The sequence below is a fragment of the Alexandromys fortis genome, unplaced genomic scaffold (genome assembly GCF_014885135.2).
Source record: "Alexandromys fortis isolate MF-2015 unplaced genomic scaffold, M_Fortis_MF-2015_v1.1 scaffold_9, whole genome shotgun sequence".
NCBI classification, from domain to species: Eukaryota; Metazoa; Chordata; class Mammalia; order Rodentia; family Cricetidae; genus Alexandromys; species Alexandromys fortis.
Window position 1 is genome coordinate 18,273,231 of NW_026067892.1, and position 16,807 is coordinate 18,290,037.

The following is a 16,807-nucleotide window of genomic DNA, read 5'->3' on the forward strand; positions in this document are numbered from 1 at the left end:
CATGATTGCATTTTTTTTTCTAAAAATATAGCTGTTTTCATTTCCCCTGGTGGTATTCTAATGTGCTTTGGAACACCTACTGAGAGCCCTTTGTTTGATATTGTTGATTCTTCTGAACAGTAACACGAGGTATGGACTGAGGCTCAGATACTGACCTCAGCTCTAGATTTGAGGGGCTTAAATGTGGTTAGGACGTATCTGGCTGCCATTAACAACCAGTGACTTAATACTTTGCATATTATATCCGTGGGGGGGGGGGCACATCTATAGCATGACACTAGGTCTTTTTTTTTTTTTTTTTGTCTGTATGAGTGTTCTGTCTGTATATATGCCTGCAGGCCAGAAGAGGACATCAGATCCCATTACAGATGGCTGTGAGCCACCATGCGGTTCCTGGGAATTGAACTCTGAACCTCTGGAAGAGCAGTCAGTGCTCTTAACCTGACCCTAGATCTTTTGAAATAACTTCCTTTGAATTGTAGATAGACAGAACTGCCAGCACAAATCATCAGTCTCATGCCCAAAACCATCATAATTCCGTCTTTCTGTACCTCGATCAGACAAATACACTTAGAGCTGATCATGGTGGTGCACACCTTTATTCCCAGCATTCAGGAGGCAGAAACAATTGAATTGAGGCCAGCCTGGTCCACATACCAATTCCAGAGTAGCTAGGGCTACACAGTGAGACTGTAGCTCAAAAACAAGCAAACCTAACATAGTATGTTTGGTGCACACATGTATGGAGACAAGCATGTGTATCATGCCAAGAGTTTCCTCTTTGAAAGCTTTAGACCAGAAACCTGAGTATGATTTTTTTTATTATTATTTCTCTCTTTTTTTTTTTTTTTTTTTTTTTTTTTGTCTTTTGGGGGCCTGCCACCCAGCTCCCAAATAAATCACACACAGGGAGGCCTATTATTACTTATAGATGCCTGCCTTAGCTTGGCTATTTCTTACCAGCCTTTCTAAAGTTAACTCAGCTAACTTGCCTCTGGGCTTTTTCCTTCTCTTCTGTGTAGCTTGCTTTCACTCTTACTCTGTGCCGGGCTGAGTGGCTGATCCCTGCTGTCATCCTCCCCTTGCCCTTTTTCTTGCTCTCCTTCTTCCAGATTTCTCTTGTATTTTTTTCTCTGCCTTCCATTCCCCACCTAGTCTTTCCCCTGCCTTACTGTTAGCAGCAAGTCAGCTCTTTATTAGCCCATCAGGAGTTTTAGACAGGCAGAGAATCAATCACAGCTTCACAGAGTTAAACAAATACAGCGTAAACAAAAGAAACACATGTTTACATTGTTAAACAAATGCTCCTGGGGTCTGGAGAGCTGGCTCCAACGTTAAGAGCACTGGCTGCTTTTTACAGAGGTCCGAAGTACAGGTCCCAGCAACCACATGGTGGCTCACAACCATCTATAATGCGATCCGGTGCCCTCTTGTGGCCTGCAGGTGTACATACAGGCAGAACGCCATATACATAAATAAACCTTTTTTAAAAAATAAATCTTCCAGAGCATAAACGTAATGCACATTCAGATATTCTACAAGTGTAATTAGTGTTCACAAAAGTATATTTTTTATTTTCCTTTTATTTATATTGTGCATACGGGTGTTTGGCTGCATGTGTGTACCACATGCATGTCTGGTGTTGCAGGAGGTCAGAGAGGCCAAGGGATGCCCAGGAACTGGAGTTACAGATAACTGTGAGCTGCCATCTGAGTGTTAGAGATTGAACCTGGGTCCTCTGGAATAACAGTCAGTGTTCTTAACTGCTGAGCCATCTCCAGCCCTGACACAAAACTGTCTTTAAACTTTGTAAAATTACATTCATTTATTTTGCCTTCTAAACGAGTTGGCTGAGTTCAGGGCGCTACAGAGTCCATAGTACAGTGAAGATGAGCCAGCGAGCTCTGACAGGACCCCAGAGCTGGTTCGCTTTAAATTCACAACCAAGGTAGGAGTAGCTGAGTGGAAACTGGAGACAATGTTTTGTTTTTTTAAAGACTAGTACAGTGTACAGAAACTCCAGGACAGCACTTCATTATCCCTATACACGGCAAAAACTGTGGCAGGAAACCTGGATATTTAAATAGCAGCAGAAGAGGGTCACCTCTTCTCAGGCACAGGGAACAGCCTTTTGCCAGGTTTCAGGTCTGCTTGTGGCCAGCCCTTCTCTGCGGCTTTGGCTTTTAGCGCCTGGAGTTTTCTTCTATTTTTCTTGTTTGTTCATTTTTCAGTTTGTTGTTGTTTGTTCTTTTATTTTGGTTTAGTTTTTCAGTTTTTGCTTATTTTATGTCTACGTATATCCTGCTTGTATGTATGTCAATGTATCATGTGCATGTCTGCCGTCCCCAGAGGAGGCCAGAAGAGGGCGTCAGATCCGCTGGGACTAGAGTTACAGGCAGTTGTGAGCTGCCCTGTGGGTGCTGGGAATTGAACACAAGTCCTCTGGAAGAGCACAGGGCTCTTCAACCCTGAGCTATCTCTCCAGCCCTGAGCACTTTGGTTTATGTCTAACCAGAAGTCTCATTTGCTTTTACAGGTTGGTTGTCTTCTGCCCTATGAACTGCATCTCCTTGGGTGGTTTGTCTTTCATGTTTTGCAGATGTGCGGTTATGCCGGAAAGGGGTTGGGCTTTAGCTTGTTCCTGAGCATCCCTTCTCTCCTAGGTGAGAAGCAGGGATGGTGGGCCGTCGGTAGGAAGCTGCTGAGCATTAGCTTCACTGTGCTCGCTACCCTGAAGACACGGGGCACTGTCCTGGTGGCGGAGTCTGAAAGATTCCACATTGGTGTCTTTGTGTGGACATTCGCTCCCACACAGTCTTGTGCAGCTAGCTGAATGTCAGTTGGTCACACTGATCTGCACTGTGAACAGTTTAATTTTGGACTTAGAAAGAAACACGGTATAGCATTCACAATGGTTTTGGTTTTTTTTTTTTTTTTTTTTTAATAACAGGAACACTGTTTGACACTGCTGGTCTCTTTGTAGCCCAGCTAGCTGGAATTGACTATGTAGACCAGTCTGCTCTCAACTCATAGATGTCCACCTGCCTCTGCCTGTTGAGTGCCAGGACTAAAGTCATGTTCCACCACCCTCATCCAGCAGCAAAATCTTGACACATACCTGGCTGCCTCTACTCCTTTACAGGAACTGGTACCTTCTCCTGGCTTACGGGTGTGCTTTACTGAAGGGATGGGAAAGGCTACACACATTTTCCTTTCCTTGGGGACTATGGTAGGAGATGAAATAGGGGTTTTAGGAGGGGTCCCCAGCCTTGAGAAGACTTCAGTCAGGCGATGAGTTTGGTGTGCCCAGTGTAAGCTACCCCCCTTTCCTGTGGTCGCCAATTTGCTTCCATTGTCAGAGTGACCACCAAGGTGGCTGTGAAGATACGGCCTTGGCCTTTCTTGAGGGAAGGGAGAGCCAGAGTGAGCACCCAGGGCCTGTGCACTTGCCATTGCTCTCTGTTTCCAGACAAGTCCCTAGACATCCCTGTGCCCTGGTGTTAGACTGCCTGTGTTTGAATTTCTCTTCCACTAAATACCAGTGGGGCTCTGGGCATCTACTCTGTAAAATGGAGAATGTGGTCATTGCTGTCGGAATTCATACTGCAAAGCACCTTGTAAACTCCACGTTTCCTAAATAGGAAGGCTTGTTTGGGCTGTCAGGCTCAGTACCTAAGGGAGAGCCCACATTGCTTTGGGCTTAGATGAGGGCCGTGCGGAAATGGACGTGTGTATAGAGAACTTCACTTCCTGTGCCGAGGTGCTAGGTCAAATGGACAATAGGTATTAGCTGTTACAACAGTGACGGCACTCATGCCCTTAAGCAAGGTCCACAAGCGGATGCCCAGACCAGCTGTACAGAGCTTGTATAGGGGTGAAACACACCAAGGGATAGCCTGTGAGAGAATGGCAAGCCAACCGGATTATTTCATCTTGGTACTATAAGATGAAGGGTCTGTTCTGATGACTCTGGATACACATGGTCTTTAACCATCATTAAACCTCTTTGGTTACTCGGCTAACTCACACCTGGAAGGTAGATGCCAATGTGCTTAGGTGAGAGGCGGTGTGTCATTTAACAGGGACAGCCGAGTGTCCTTGGCCTCGGTGAGATTGCACAGGCTGCCTACCTTCCTGCCTCAGACAGCCCGAGACTGCAGAGACTTCTGCTAGAGTGGGTGTCCTTCTGTCCACTGCTGGTCCTAACCTCATATCCCAGTCTGCAGTGGATGCCCTCAGCTGGTGCCACAGGCACTTGAGAGGGAATAAGTTAACAGTGTCCTTCCTGGACAGCCAGCCTGCCCAAGATGATGTCTGAGACCATTTCTGAATCCCAGCTGTGTGCATTTTGGGGGCTGAGTGGAAACTGAAGGTTAACCTTTTGTTTGCTTACACGATAAGCAAAGGAGATAAAAGTCATGGTTTGGGGGTAAACAGACAGAAAGGGCTGAGGTTTCTCCATCAGGGAGGTGGTTATGTCGGTCAGTGGAAAGTATGTGTTCTTTTAATCACCTGGGCCAGGCTTCGGGCGGGGGGGGGGGGGGGGGGGGGGGGGGGGGGGGGGGGGGGGGGGGGGGGGGGGGGGGGGGGGGGGGGGGGGGGGGGAGGGGGTTCTGAAGAGGCAGCTGTGGAAGGTCCCTGCCCAGGCAGTGGCCAGCGTTGTTTTGATTGGTAAGACTGTGCAGAAGAAAAGCAGACAAAGCTAAGGCTGTAAGCTGCCAGGGTGACACAGAGGCCACCTGGACAGTGGGAGATGAGACCCTGGGGGTGTCCCAGCCACCTAGTCAGCTGTTAGCTTTACAGCACATTTTCTTAGTATTTGGGAGAGAAGAGTCGGGGATTTTTCAGGGAACCCCTTTCCCTACCGGGAAGGGTCTGTTGAAGCGCTGCCCTGTATTCAGGTTTCAGTCTAGCTAAGACTCAACCCACCAGAACCTTAGTTACCAGATTGGATTGAGGAAGAGGAGCTTGTGTCCGTCATGAGCCGGGCTCTGGAATCAGGCTCCTGGGACTGCTCCCTGGCTGACACATAAGTTACTTAGCTCAGGGCCACCCTTCTCATCTGTAGTTGGGACTAATGAAGCCCCCTGTGCCTGGCAGTGCTGTTAATGCTGGTCCTGCAGAGCTCATGAGCCAGCCAGGGACTGGGAGGAGTGCGGTGCTTGTTTCCACGAATCCGATCCTGCTCACATCTTGTATGATGAGGGAGGCAGACAGTGGAGCCACGTGTCTCTCTCTGCAGCAGCACCTCCAGTGAGGCCTGCTGGCTTCCGTTCTCTTAACACACACACACACCCCGCCACCGCAGCCCCAAGTTACTCCCTGTGAAATAAAGGCTGTCTGGCTTACCGCTGTCCAGCATTGACTGTTTTTCCTTAACTAAGCTAAGAGCTTATGTTCCATGGTAGAGGAATTGTCTCAGTACTTCTGAATCTGCAGGACCAAGACACTGCTCGGTCTCCGTTAAGACGGTGCCTCAGAGGAACTGGGAGTCTGCAGTTCTGTTGCCTTGCTGAGGAAAAGAGAGGAGCCCTGGGACTGGAGTTTACCTACAGAACAGGTCCACTGCTGAAAGTTGGCTTTGTTTTGCTCCCCAACTCCTCACAAGGTTTCCCTTGGCTGAGTGGGCTTGAAGCATTGGCGTGAGAGTGTTGCTTGGCAACAAGATTTTGTCATGCCCGTTTCTCAAATAGTCAACCCATCAGTCCCCAGCCTCCCCCTCCCCCTCGGCTGGCCCGCAGCTCCCACCAGAGCCTCCTGCTAGATAACTGAGTGTGCGGCAGAGGGAGGGACCAGAGACGGGCAAAGTTTAATCATTGAACCAAGCAGCTGGGAGTATTTAGTTCTAGCACCTAGCTCCCAGCCTGAACGAGAGGTGTGCAGCAGTCCGCAGAGGGAGAGCAGTGACCGTACAGAAATCTCTGCCCGTCTCAGGAACAACCAAACTCGGGAAACATGTTTGCCGTACACTTGATGGCGTTTTACTTCACCAAGCTGAAGGAGGATCAGATCAAGAAGGTAAGGACTGCGGTGCCTGGCTGTCTACACTGGCAAACTCAACTGATGCCCTCGCAACACCAAAAGGGGTTAAGGTGCTGGGGGCCGGGTAGCTCTAGTGGTTGGGTGCTTGCCTGGCTTGCGTGAGGTCCCGGGTTCAAGCCCCAGTGTGAAAAGAAAAAAGTATCTAAGAGACCTTATTAGAAAAGTTACTGGGAGCCGATAGCAGTGACAGCCCCAGAGGGGAAGAGGTGGCCAGCCTCCCACATTCCTTACTGTCCCAAGTCCTCTTGGCAAATATGGGATATGGAAGTCTTTAGGAAGCTCAAAGAGCTCTATGCCCAACTCAGGGCCATTTAGGGGCGAGGCCACAATGGAGGGAGGCATTTGTAAAGAATCAGAGCTTTGTAAACTGCACCTGATTGATGATTCATTTGTTTGAATCACATAAAATCAGGGCACCACGAGGAATGTGGGTTTTATTTGATTATTTTGAGATAGGGTCTCCTTATATAGCCCACAGTAGTCTCGGGCTACTGCCTCAGCCTCCAGGTACTCGGAATTACAAGGTCATGCATGCTATTTGGCATGGCTGGGATGTATATTTTATTTTATTTTTTATTTTTTTATTTTTTTATTTTTATTTTTATTTTTTTTTGGTTTTTCGAGACAGGGTTTCTCTGTGGCTTTGGAGCCTGTCCTGGCACTAGCTCTGTAGACCAGGCTGGTCTTGAACTCACAGAGATCCGCCTGCCTCTGCCTCCCGAGTGCTGGGATTAAAGGCGTGCGCCACCATCGCCTGGCTGGGATGTATATTTTAATACAGCTGTAGTTTTTTTTTTCTTTTTTTTTTTTTTTTTTTAAGCATATGCTATTGGCCAGCAGTGTCCTGTTAATGGTGTGGACTTTTGCCTACTTTGCCATACTCTACAAAATCAAAGTGGGCTGCAGTTGACGGATGAAGTCAGGACTCTCTCTGGTTGGCTAAAATGACCCAGCCTGTTGCACTGGTCACACTCAATGACTGCCGACAAAGTAGCATCTGAGCTGATAGAAATAGCCGTCCTCTGGGCAGCCAGACTCCGCCAAGGTCACCCAGGCGTTAAAAGTGAGCTGAGGATCAGGCTGAGGTTAGCCGATCCTGAGTGTGGTTCCTGTAGCCCCCCTGTGCTGGGAGCCAACTCCCTCTAACTGCAAACCAGCGGCAAGCTTTAACAATTATTTTCCTTCTGTTATTGTTGGCTAGATTCGCAGAGCCCTCTGCTGACTGCTCAAGGGACGCAAAGTCCTCTGCAGCCCTGCTTCAGAGCTTGCTTTCTGCTCCTCCCTGCTTGACAGAGATGCCACCCCGAAGGGGAATCTTTGAAACTTTGGAGCCCTTAGTTTGCAAAATCTCTTCATTTCCTTGGCTCCTTATAGTGACTGGCCTTTCTAACCTGGGATAAGTCTGGAGCACAGCCTTCATTGATGTACACCAGATCCTTCTGGAGGAAGGGCCAGCCTTTGTCAGTTCCTGGGTTGAGTTTCCTCACCATAGAAAGAAGGGAGTCAGGAATCCCTGGAAACCACCGGAAGCAAGGACCCAGCAGGTCCCTTGGCTTGTGGGGAGGCTGGTTTGTAGCTGACCTGAGCCACATCTTGGAGGATGTGACTCCACAGGTCAAAAACAGCTTGTCACAAGGCAAAGTGTGTGCGTGGTCGGAGTGTAATTCTCTGACTCCTGCTGGAGACTTTAAATGCTTCCTGCTTGGCGTTGTCAAGGTCCTGGGACACGGTTGCCCGCAAAGATTACTCATCAGACCCTTGAACCATATTTGGAAATCTCAGAATGACATGAAAGCAAGAAGGTCACTGTCTGGAATTCATTTCCAGCTCAATATATTGACATATTTGACCTATTGATAATGTTGGGTTGAACCTGGTCACTGACCTACAGATGGTTCATTCATAAGAACAGGACAGACTGGGCCTTCAGAGTGTGTGTGTGTGTTTACAGTTTAGTAAGTCAACATTGCAAGAATGTGGAGGTGTTAACTTGAATCTCATCTTTAGTTTCCCTGAAGTCCCCAGCCTCCCCATGTGCTCTGCAGGCAGCCTTGTACTCTGTCCACGGTGTGTGCTTTACAGTTAGGTGCGCGCACATGCCGCGTCAACTCTGATTGCCTCCTGTCCACACTTCATGGTCACCTTTCGGGGTCTTCCTCATAGGCCACTGAGTAGATGCGCCCTGCATTTCCCTTTCCCCTCTTGTTGATTACTTGGTAACTGCCAAAAACATTCCACAATTAAACTATTACTATATTAAAACAAGAATATTTGGGTTCTCCCTTGAAACTGCTTCCTGATTTAACACAATATACAAACCAAGTCCCCCCAATGAGAAAAAAAAAATCACTACAATGAACGGTGGCATATATTCATTCTCCCTATTGAGTAAATTCCTGAGAATAAATTTTCAGTAGGTCAAAGTGTGGAACCTGCTTATGACTCAATCCGTAGTATGAGACCTTTGGACGGAGTGATCTTGCCAGTCCCTTCAGGCCTCTTCCTTTCATAACCGAGTAAGCCTGGCCTTCGAGGCTTCTCTTCTGCTCTCTCTAAAGCTGGCCAGCTCTCCTCATTCCCTTTTGCTTAGAAGTCTCTGAGAAAGTGGCTTGGGCTCCTGCCACTCATGTCTGTGCGTCCCATTAACACGACCCCCAGATCACCTGTCTGGGTTGGAGATGGTGCTTGCTCCTTTGAGTCACACACATCATATGGCTTCCTTGCTACTGTTTTAGGAAGAGACAAAGATGAGGCAGGGACCGCTAAGTTGCCGTGCTTCCTCCCGTGACTGACTCACGCTCACTGAAAGAGCGGCAGTGATTTGAGGAGGAGCTCATGACCATTAGATGGCAGCTTGTCCATCTGCCCCTATGTCTTACATGAGACGGCAGCTTGCCCGTCTGCCCCATGTCTAGGACTTTGTCTGAGGGTTTTGGCAGGACAGTAAAGGACAAAGTTGAGTTCCCACATAGGGCATTCCATTCTTCCTCTGCCCCAATCACTTGAGTCATGTCCTTTCTACCCAGTTTCCTCCATTTGTGCGAGTTTGTGCCAACCAATTAGTCATCAAGAGCTGAGCAGAAGCCCTAACGAAGCATGACCTGGTTACGTCCTATCTTCTCAAATATGCCGAAAGCTCAATTGTCCCCTTTCATGACGGCCTCTGATAGTCTTTTGGCCTCTCTGCTCCCCTCCCCAGCCCCAGGCCCCAGAGTCACAGGGTCATCTCACCATCTTGGGCCTCTTGATTGAGTCCTTCTGTTCTGAGGCCTAGCTGAAGAGGACTGGTACTTGTGCCAGCAAAGCTGATGTAAGGCCTGCACTTTTGGGGGCAGTTCACCTGTGGAACTTGTAGGAATACTGGAGGGCAGTATTCCAGTTCTCTGTGCTCACTCTCAGCTAGGGACTAACATTTGGCTTTGTCTGGACATCTTAAAGGGCTGTGGAAGTCTGATGCAGTGGTGTGCACGCCACTCTGAAGAACGCAGCTTGTATTCTCTGACTTGGATAGGATTCTAGGAGTGTGCCTGGAATCAGGCCTCCTGGGGACCTGCAGGGGAGGAGGTGGTGTCCAGTATTTCCTCCTGCCTATCTATAATCCCAGGCAATTTCCTGCCTATCTATAATGCGTTCTCATGAGGCTGAGAATCCACACCGTCATCCACACTCCCCTGCCATTCCTAATGTGGTACAGTCACCGTCAAGGTGACTAAACTCACCACAGTGATTTTTATTAACTTCCTGCATTTGGGGCAGTGGTCCTCTGCCTCAGTCCTGGCTACTTAAACAACATCTCATTTCCAATAACAAGTTGGCATGACTCGTTTTGTTTCGAGGCCAGTGTAGCCCAGGCCGACCTTGAAGTCCCTTTGTAGCCAAGGATGGCCTTGAGCTTCAGATTCTCCTCCTCTTCCTTCTGTGTGCTAGAATTACAGACGTGTGCCACCATGCCAAGCTTTGACGTGGCTTCAAAAACTAGACTTCTAATTAGTGAGCCTGTGTCTCAAAAAGCAAAACAAAACATCATCTGCATTAGGGCAACGTCACTACCTCACATAAGTAGAAATTTAGAAGAAGATTGCAGTTGGATTTCAAACCTAGCTCTAAGCTTCCTGTCAGCCAATAAGCAAAGAGAAATGTGTTTGGATTTATCGGTTGCATGGAAGAAAGCTCCCGTGATAAGCCAAGCATGGTGACACATAGCTGCAATCCCACTCAAGAGGCAGGCAGGAGGATCACTAGTTTGAGGCCAGCCTGGGTAACTTGGCAAATTCTAGGCTATCCTGGTTTACATGGCTGCTTGGTGAGACCCTGTCTCAAAACAGACAAACAAACAAACATATGAAAAACTACAATGAAAGAAAGAGAAACATGTACAAACCAGAGATTTGAGGTATAGCTAATCTTCCCAGTGGAAGGACAGTGGTACATGCTGAGAGCCCTGAATTGGAGATTAACACCCAAGCACCCCCCTCAACTGTAACGGGTATAGGAGGGGATCGCTTGTTGGTTCCCGGCCGTCCTGGCTTAGATTAGCCCCTAAATAACCACACAGAAACTGTATTAATTAAATCATTGCTTGGCCCATTAGCTCTATCTTCTTATTGGCTAACTCTTACATCTTAATTTAACCCATTTCTACTAATCGGTAAGCCACAATTATGTGGCTTACTAGCAAGGTTCTGTGTCTGACTCTGGCAGCAGATCCATGATGTCTCTTTCTCGGCCCTTCTTCCTCCCAGAATTCAGTTCCATCTTCTCCATCTACCTAAATTCTGCCCTATCAACAGGCCAAGGCAGTTTCTTTATTCATTAATGGTAATTACAGCACACAGAAGGGACTCCCACATCAAATGGGGAACCACTTCTTCCTTAGTTTGCCCTTCAGAGGGATCAATCTGTCCTGTCCTTTTATGTTTTTGTTTTTTGAGATGGTTTCTGTGTGTAACCGCCCTGGTTTTCCTGGAACTCACTCTGTAGACCAGGCTGGCCTCGAACTCACAGAGATCCGCCTGCCTCTGCCTCCCGAGTGCTGGGATTAAAGGCGTGCGCCAGCACTGCTCAGCCAGTCTGCCCTGTCTCAGTCTCCCGTTTCATTCTCTCTCTCACCTCCCTGCCTTGTCCCCAACTGATGAAACACCGATAAGGACCTCGGGAGTGCACACGACAGAGCTGTCCCCAAAGTCAGGAGTTCTGGATAGAACTGGATAGAACTGGAAGTTGACAGCCTCAGCTGGGAGGGCAGGCACCCCCAGGAGCCAACCCAGTGTCTGTTCCAGGTGGACCGGTTCCTGTACCACATGCGGCTCTCAGACGAGGCCCTGGTGGACATCAGGACCCGGTTCCAGGCTGAAATGGAGAAAGGCCTGGGGAAGGACACGAACCCCACTGCATCAGTGAAGATGCTGCCCACGTTCGTCAGGGCCATTCCGGATGGCTCAGGTGAGTGGGGCTCAGGGTGACCGGGACCCCTTCCCTCCCATCCCACCCCAGCTCCTCAGCTGATGGATAACCTATTGCTTGTCCCTGGCCCTCTCCAACCTCCCCTCTTCTCTCTGCCTCAGTCCTGCTGACTGAACCCTTTGGGGCTCCACAGGCAGAGGCTCTTGGAGTGCCCTCTGCCCACGGTGACCTCACTCATTCTATCTGCTCCCCGATACAGGGTCCCCCATTCTTGATCCTGTGAGTGCTGCCTTAATTTTCCAAGCGCAGCCCCTAGATCAATCAGTCCTTGCCTCTCTCTAGGAAGTGTCCCCACCCTGGGATAGGGGCTTGTCTGAACCCTTGTCACAGTTGTGGGTGACAGTCTCCAGGAGTCAGGGCTTCATTACCACATTATTCTGAGCTCTTCCCTGCCCCTGGCACACGAGTTGAACGACTGGTATGTGGCTTCCTCTCTTAGACCTCTAGATTCCCGGCTAGGAATAGGAAGTACAGAAAGGAAGGGGGTGGTGAAGTAACACAAAGAAGCCAACCAAGAACCTGGGCCCCGGTCATCTTAGTGACTTCAGTCAGCGCTTAGCCTTGTTTCTTCTTCTGTCCGCTGAGAGAACTGACCTAGCCACATGCTGGCCTGGGTATCAATCCTAGGGCCTTGGCCATGCTGGACAGGTCTTTATCACTGAGCCACGTTTTCGGTTCCTAGGAATTGGGTCTCCGTGGGCTGTTCTTGGGTATGAGCCCAGGAACTCTCATGTAGTCTACCCAAACCCAGACAGTGGGCCCAGCAGTCTCCGCTAGGACCTGGTTCCACGTTCGCGTGAGCATAGGATCTGCCCACCTGTGGCAGCTCCCAGACACAGATCCCCAGAGACTCTGGTAACATTCTTATAGATTTTGTGGATTAACACAATCCACATTCCGCCATAGTTTACCAAGTCACTGTTTGAGATGGGCCTCACTGGGCTAAATGCAAGTTGTTAGCCGGACTGTGTTCCTCTTGGAGATGCTGGGGGACAGTTAAGGCAAAACTCCGTTTCCTGGCCTTTTCCAGCTTCGAGAGCACCCACAATCCTTGCCCTTTCCGTCCTCAAAGCCAACAGTGTGTCTTCTGATCCTTCTCTGAAACCCCTCTGCCTCCTCTTCCACATCTGAAGGTCCTGTGATTACATCAGGCCGCTGAGATAACCCAGGCTAATCTCTCAATGGAAAGGAAGCACCTGCAGCCTTCGTTTCCTTCTGCCGTGAGCCCTAACGTACGCCAATGACTGAGGGGATAGGAAGTGGATTTGGGGGGAGCCTACCTAGTGCTCCCTGGAGGACCTATGAGCTCCCATCCAGCTTTCCATCTTTAGTCATAAGAGAAAAAAATCAGTGCTGTTTTTTTTTTTTTCTTGAGTATACGGTGCCATTGCGGAACACTAGGGTCTCTCTGTCATATGCTCCTTCTAGGACATCATGGAGTGACTGCTGTTGCTAGGGTCTCACTAAGAAGAAGAGGGCTTCCCCAGTTTCAGGGTGTCAGTTCTCAGAGCCTTAGAGCTATGGGGGGGCATTCTCAGGGGACCTTTGGTGAGAGGCCCAAGAGACAGCAATGGGGAAGGCATTGCATCCTTTCCTGCAGGGGGTGCTACCTAAAGCAGTGGTTCTCAACCTTCCTGAGGCTGCGACCCTTTAATACAGTTCCCCGTGTTGTGGTGACCCCCAGCCATAAAATTATTTTCATTGCTACTTCATAACTATAATTTCCCCACTGTTAGGAATTAAAATGTAAATATCTGTGTTTCTGATGGTCTCAGATGACCCCTGTGAAAAGGTCATTCGACCCTCAAACGGCCTGTGGCCCACAAGTTGAGACCACTGCCCTAGCAGGCCCTATGATTTGAGGAGCCACAACCCTACTTTGAAGTCTGGGCCCTGCCTCTGACACTAGGGGAGAGCGCTGCTGGGACTGTGATCCTTGCCAGGTCACCCAAGGTCGTCTGACACCTGAGTCATGGGGTGTGTGTGGGTGGTGAGGAGCACCAGGGCTAAGTCCTCCTAACCTGGCCCGGGTGTGGCCACAGAGCAGGGGAAGGTGGCCTTGGGCTGGCTGGTGGCTGGGGGGCTGCTTCAGGTTAGGAGATGAGACTCAAGTTCTACAGCTTTCTCCTCTTCCACCTGGGAGACACACATCTCCTATCACTGTCCTCTGGTGATACACTGTCCTCTGGTGATACACTGTCCTCTGGTGATACACTGTCCTCTGGTGATACACTGTCCTCATTACGTGATACAGTGTTTCACCATTCCGTGTCACTCAGGTCCTGGGACCCAGAGTCCCTAATATATCAGATGCCCTTAGTAAACGCTCAGACTACTATTCTGTGTTCCACCCCAGCAGGGCATAGTTAGAGCAGGGCACCAAGTTGTAAGTCATCGGGGGAAGAGCCCAGGGACTGTCTGCTTCCCTGTGAAAACTGAGTCTTTATGTTTATCGAATTGAACAACAACAGACAGAGCTGCAGAAGAAAGCGTGTCATTTCGTCAATGCGTCCACATGCACAGGAGCCATTCGCAGCACAGAACTCAAAGGAGAGCCCACTGGCTGTGACTTAAACACCCTCCTTGGAGGGGAGAGGGAAGGGAGGGTTCCTAGGCAGTGTCAGGGGCAGTAAATGATTTGGTGGGCATGAAAGATGACGAAGGGCCGGAATGAGAGTGGGATGAAGTGTGTTTTGGTTAGATGCTGGTGTTTGGTTTTCAGTCTCTGACACTGTGGTTTGAGTTTAGTCTTCCTTGGTTGACGGCATCTCAGTGGGGGAAGTAAGCCAATGTGTGCTTCCAGGATCTTCTATTTTGAGCCTCAGCATTGAGATCAATGAGATCATGTGAACGGAGCATGTATCTGTGTATACATTCGTATGTTTGTGACAGGGTCTTGCTATGTAGTCCTGACTGGCCTAGAATCCAGTTATAGATCAGGCTGACGGATCAGCACTTGGGTAGGTTGGGGTGTTTTAAACGTCTCTCAAATGGCACTGGGGAGATGGCTCAGTTGGTAAAGCACTTGCTGCCAACTTTGAGTTTGGATTCCCTAGAAGCCACATAAGGCCTGATCCAGTAGTGCACATTACAGTTTCAACACTCTGGCAGAAAGGTGGGAGAATTACCAGAAGTGCTCAGGCCAGCTAGCCTGTGTACACAGCAGCCAACAAGAAACCCTGCCCCAGACAAGGTGGAAGGAGGGAACCAACACTGGAGGTTGCCCTCTGACCCCGCTACATATGTTCTGTGACATGTATGCATTGGCGTGTGTGTGTGCACTCGCATACAGACAGACAGACAGACAGACAGACAGACACACACACACTAAAAAAATTCCTTAAATGTTGTCCCCAGTTCTCCGTAGTTCTGTGAACTGGTTTTGTAATTCCACAATTACTAACAGAACTAAGCAAATAAACCTTTCCTAATCCTTGTGGCTTCTGTCTCAGAAATATATTCTGTTTCCTGGAAGCCTCCTGGGCCTACCTTTTCTCTGTAGTTCCCCTTGCTCTGAAGCTGCCTGAAGAGTGACCCACTGAGCCTCACTGGCCTCCCAGCCCCTTAGGAGCAAAGGCCTAAGAGTGAGTGCTTCCTCACCAGCCACCCGGTCAGTGCGAGGGACACATCCACCCGCTTTAGGACTGTAAAGGTGTGATCCTTTGATCCCACGAAGCAGGCTCTCTCCTTGGCCTCTGCCTCCACCCTTTGTTGGGGTTCAGGGTGGGTCTTAAAGCCCTGATGTGCTCAGTCAGACCAGGGTGACGGGCTGTGGGGCTGCAGGACCCCAGTTTCATAGTTGTCAAGGAATTAAGACTCTTATGCAACCGAGCAGTTACTAGACATGGTTCCCAAGCCTTCTCTGGGGAATATGGGTCTCCAGAAATTTATGTATTCAGCTACTGGGTGCTCTTAGGAGACACTGTAATGGGAAATGGGAAAGGAGCTGAGTCACAGGCCCTGGCAGTGACATTGGGAGGGAACCCCATTTCTAAGGACCTCCCTGTCTTGGGAGGCTATTTTCTTTCGTGCATGTTGTAGTATAGGTGCACACATGTGTCAGTATAGGTGTGTGTGTGTGTGTGTGTGTGTGTGTGTACATTCTCCTGCTCTGCCTGAGCTGGGCCTCCCTCCCCCAGGGTCCAGGAAATCATTCCTCTGGGGTTAGAGTCACACCACGTGGAAGGGATCATGCCACAGCGTTTCCCTGAAATGACATCTTGAGTCACCGGGAGCAAGGTGTTTGCACAGCGATAAGGGTGTAATGTCGGGCAGAGGGAGGAACTGACACTAACCGGTTCTCAGCTTGCCACCTCCCATCTCTGCAGCAGGGCAACTCCACTCTGACTGGAGGCCTTTCCCCCAAATTCTCAGTCAGGTTCGGCCTTCCCTTCTTTTATACTCTCTCTGTGGCTCCTTGTCACTTTCTGTCACTCACTGCCCCCACACTCCAGGCCCCATCCCTCTCCCACATCTCCCTTGACCTGTCCCCTCACCCCCTTACATCCCCCTACCCCACCCCTGTCTCTGGGGCCATGCTATCTCTTCACACTTCACTGTGTCTTAGCTCCGTGGGGAACTGGTCGGCTGGAACCTCTCCTGTGCTAGCTTTTCTTCAGCAGAGCCTTCTTCCCACCTAGCACAGTACTTCTGATAAGCTCCCCAGGGGGCTCACACCCTGTCATCTTGGCCTCCCAGCACCTGGCTCTGAGTTAGGTGCTCTCCAGCATGACACACCCAGCGATAGAGCCTCTTTCTGGAATAGACATGATAAGAGCAAAGGATTTTGTGCCTGGATTCCTTGGCCCAGGAAGAGACTTTAAACCATTCCCTGGAGCTCCTTTCAGCGCTAATCGAAGGAGATAATCTCTAGCTGTTTCCAACTGAGACAAAAAAAAAAAAAAAAAATGCGGCTGCCTGGGTCTGTAAATGATTGACATCTTAGCTAGCTAGAGGTGCGTTTAGAAATGCAGAGTTGCAGGCCCAGTCCCAGTTTGTTGAAATAGGAGCGACAGGGCTGCGTCCCCGGCACCCGGCCGCCCGCATGGCTAGCTTATACCCAGAAATAATTACACGGAAACTGTATTCTTTCAAACACTGCCTGGCCCGGATAGTTCCAGTTCCTTATGGCTAGCTCTTACATATTGTTCTAACCCATTTCTAATATTCTGTGTAGCCCACGAGCTGGCTTACCAGGGAGGATCTTAACCTGCGTCTGTCTGGAACGGGAGAACCATGGCGACTCCTCACACAGCTTCTTTTTCCCAGCATTCTCCTCTGTCTACTCCGCCTACCTAATTTT

General features: G+C 49.4%; 1 protein-coding gene across 1 annotated transcript in view; it reads left to right on the forward strand.

The window, feature by feature from the left end:
• Positions 1-5,831: 5,831 nt before the first annotated feature.
• Hkdc1 (hexokinase domain containing 1) overlaps positions 5,832-16,807 on the forward strand; it is a 42,483-nt gene continuing 31,507 nt past the window's right edge. The window contains exons 1-2 of the mRNA XM_050138440.1: positions 5,832-6,018; positions 11,322-11,484. Of these exons, the coding sequence (XP_049994397.1) occupies positions 5,956-6,018; positions 11,322-11,484 (226 nt within the window). The 5' untranslated portion in view covers positions 5,832-5,955. The remainder of the gene's footprint in view (positions 6,019-11,321; positions 11,485-16,807) is intronic.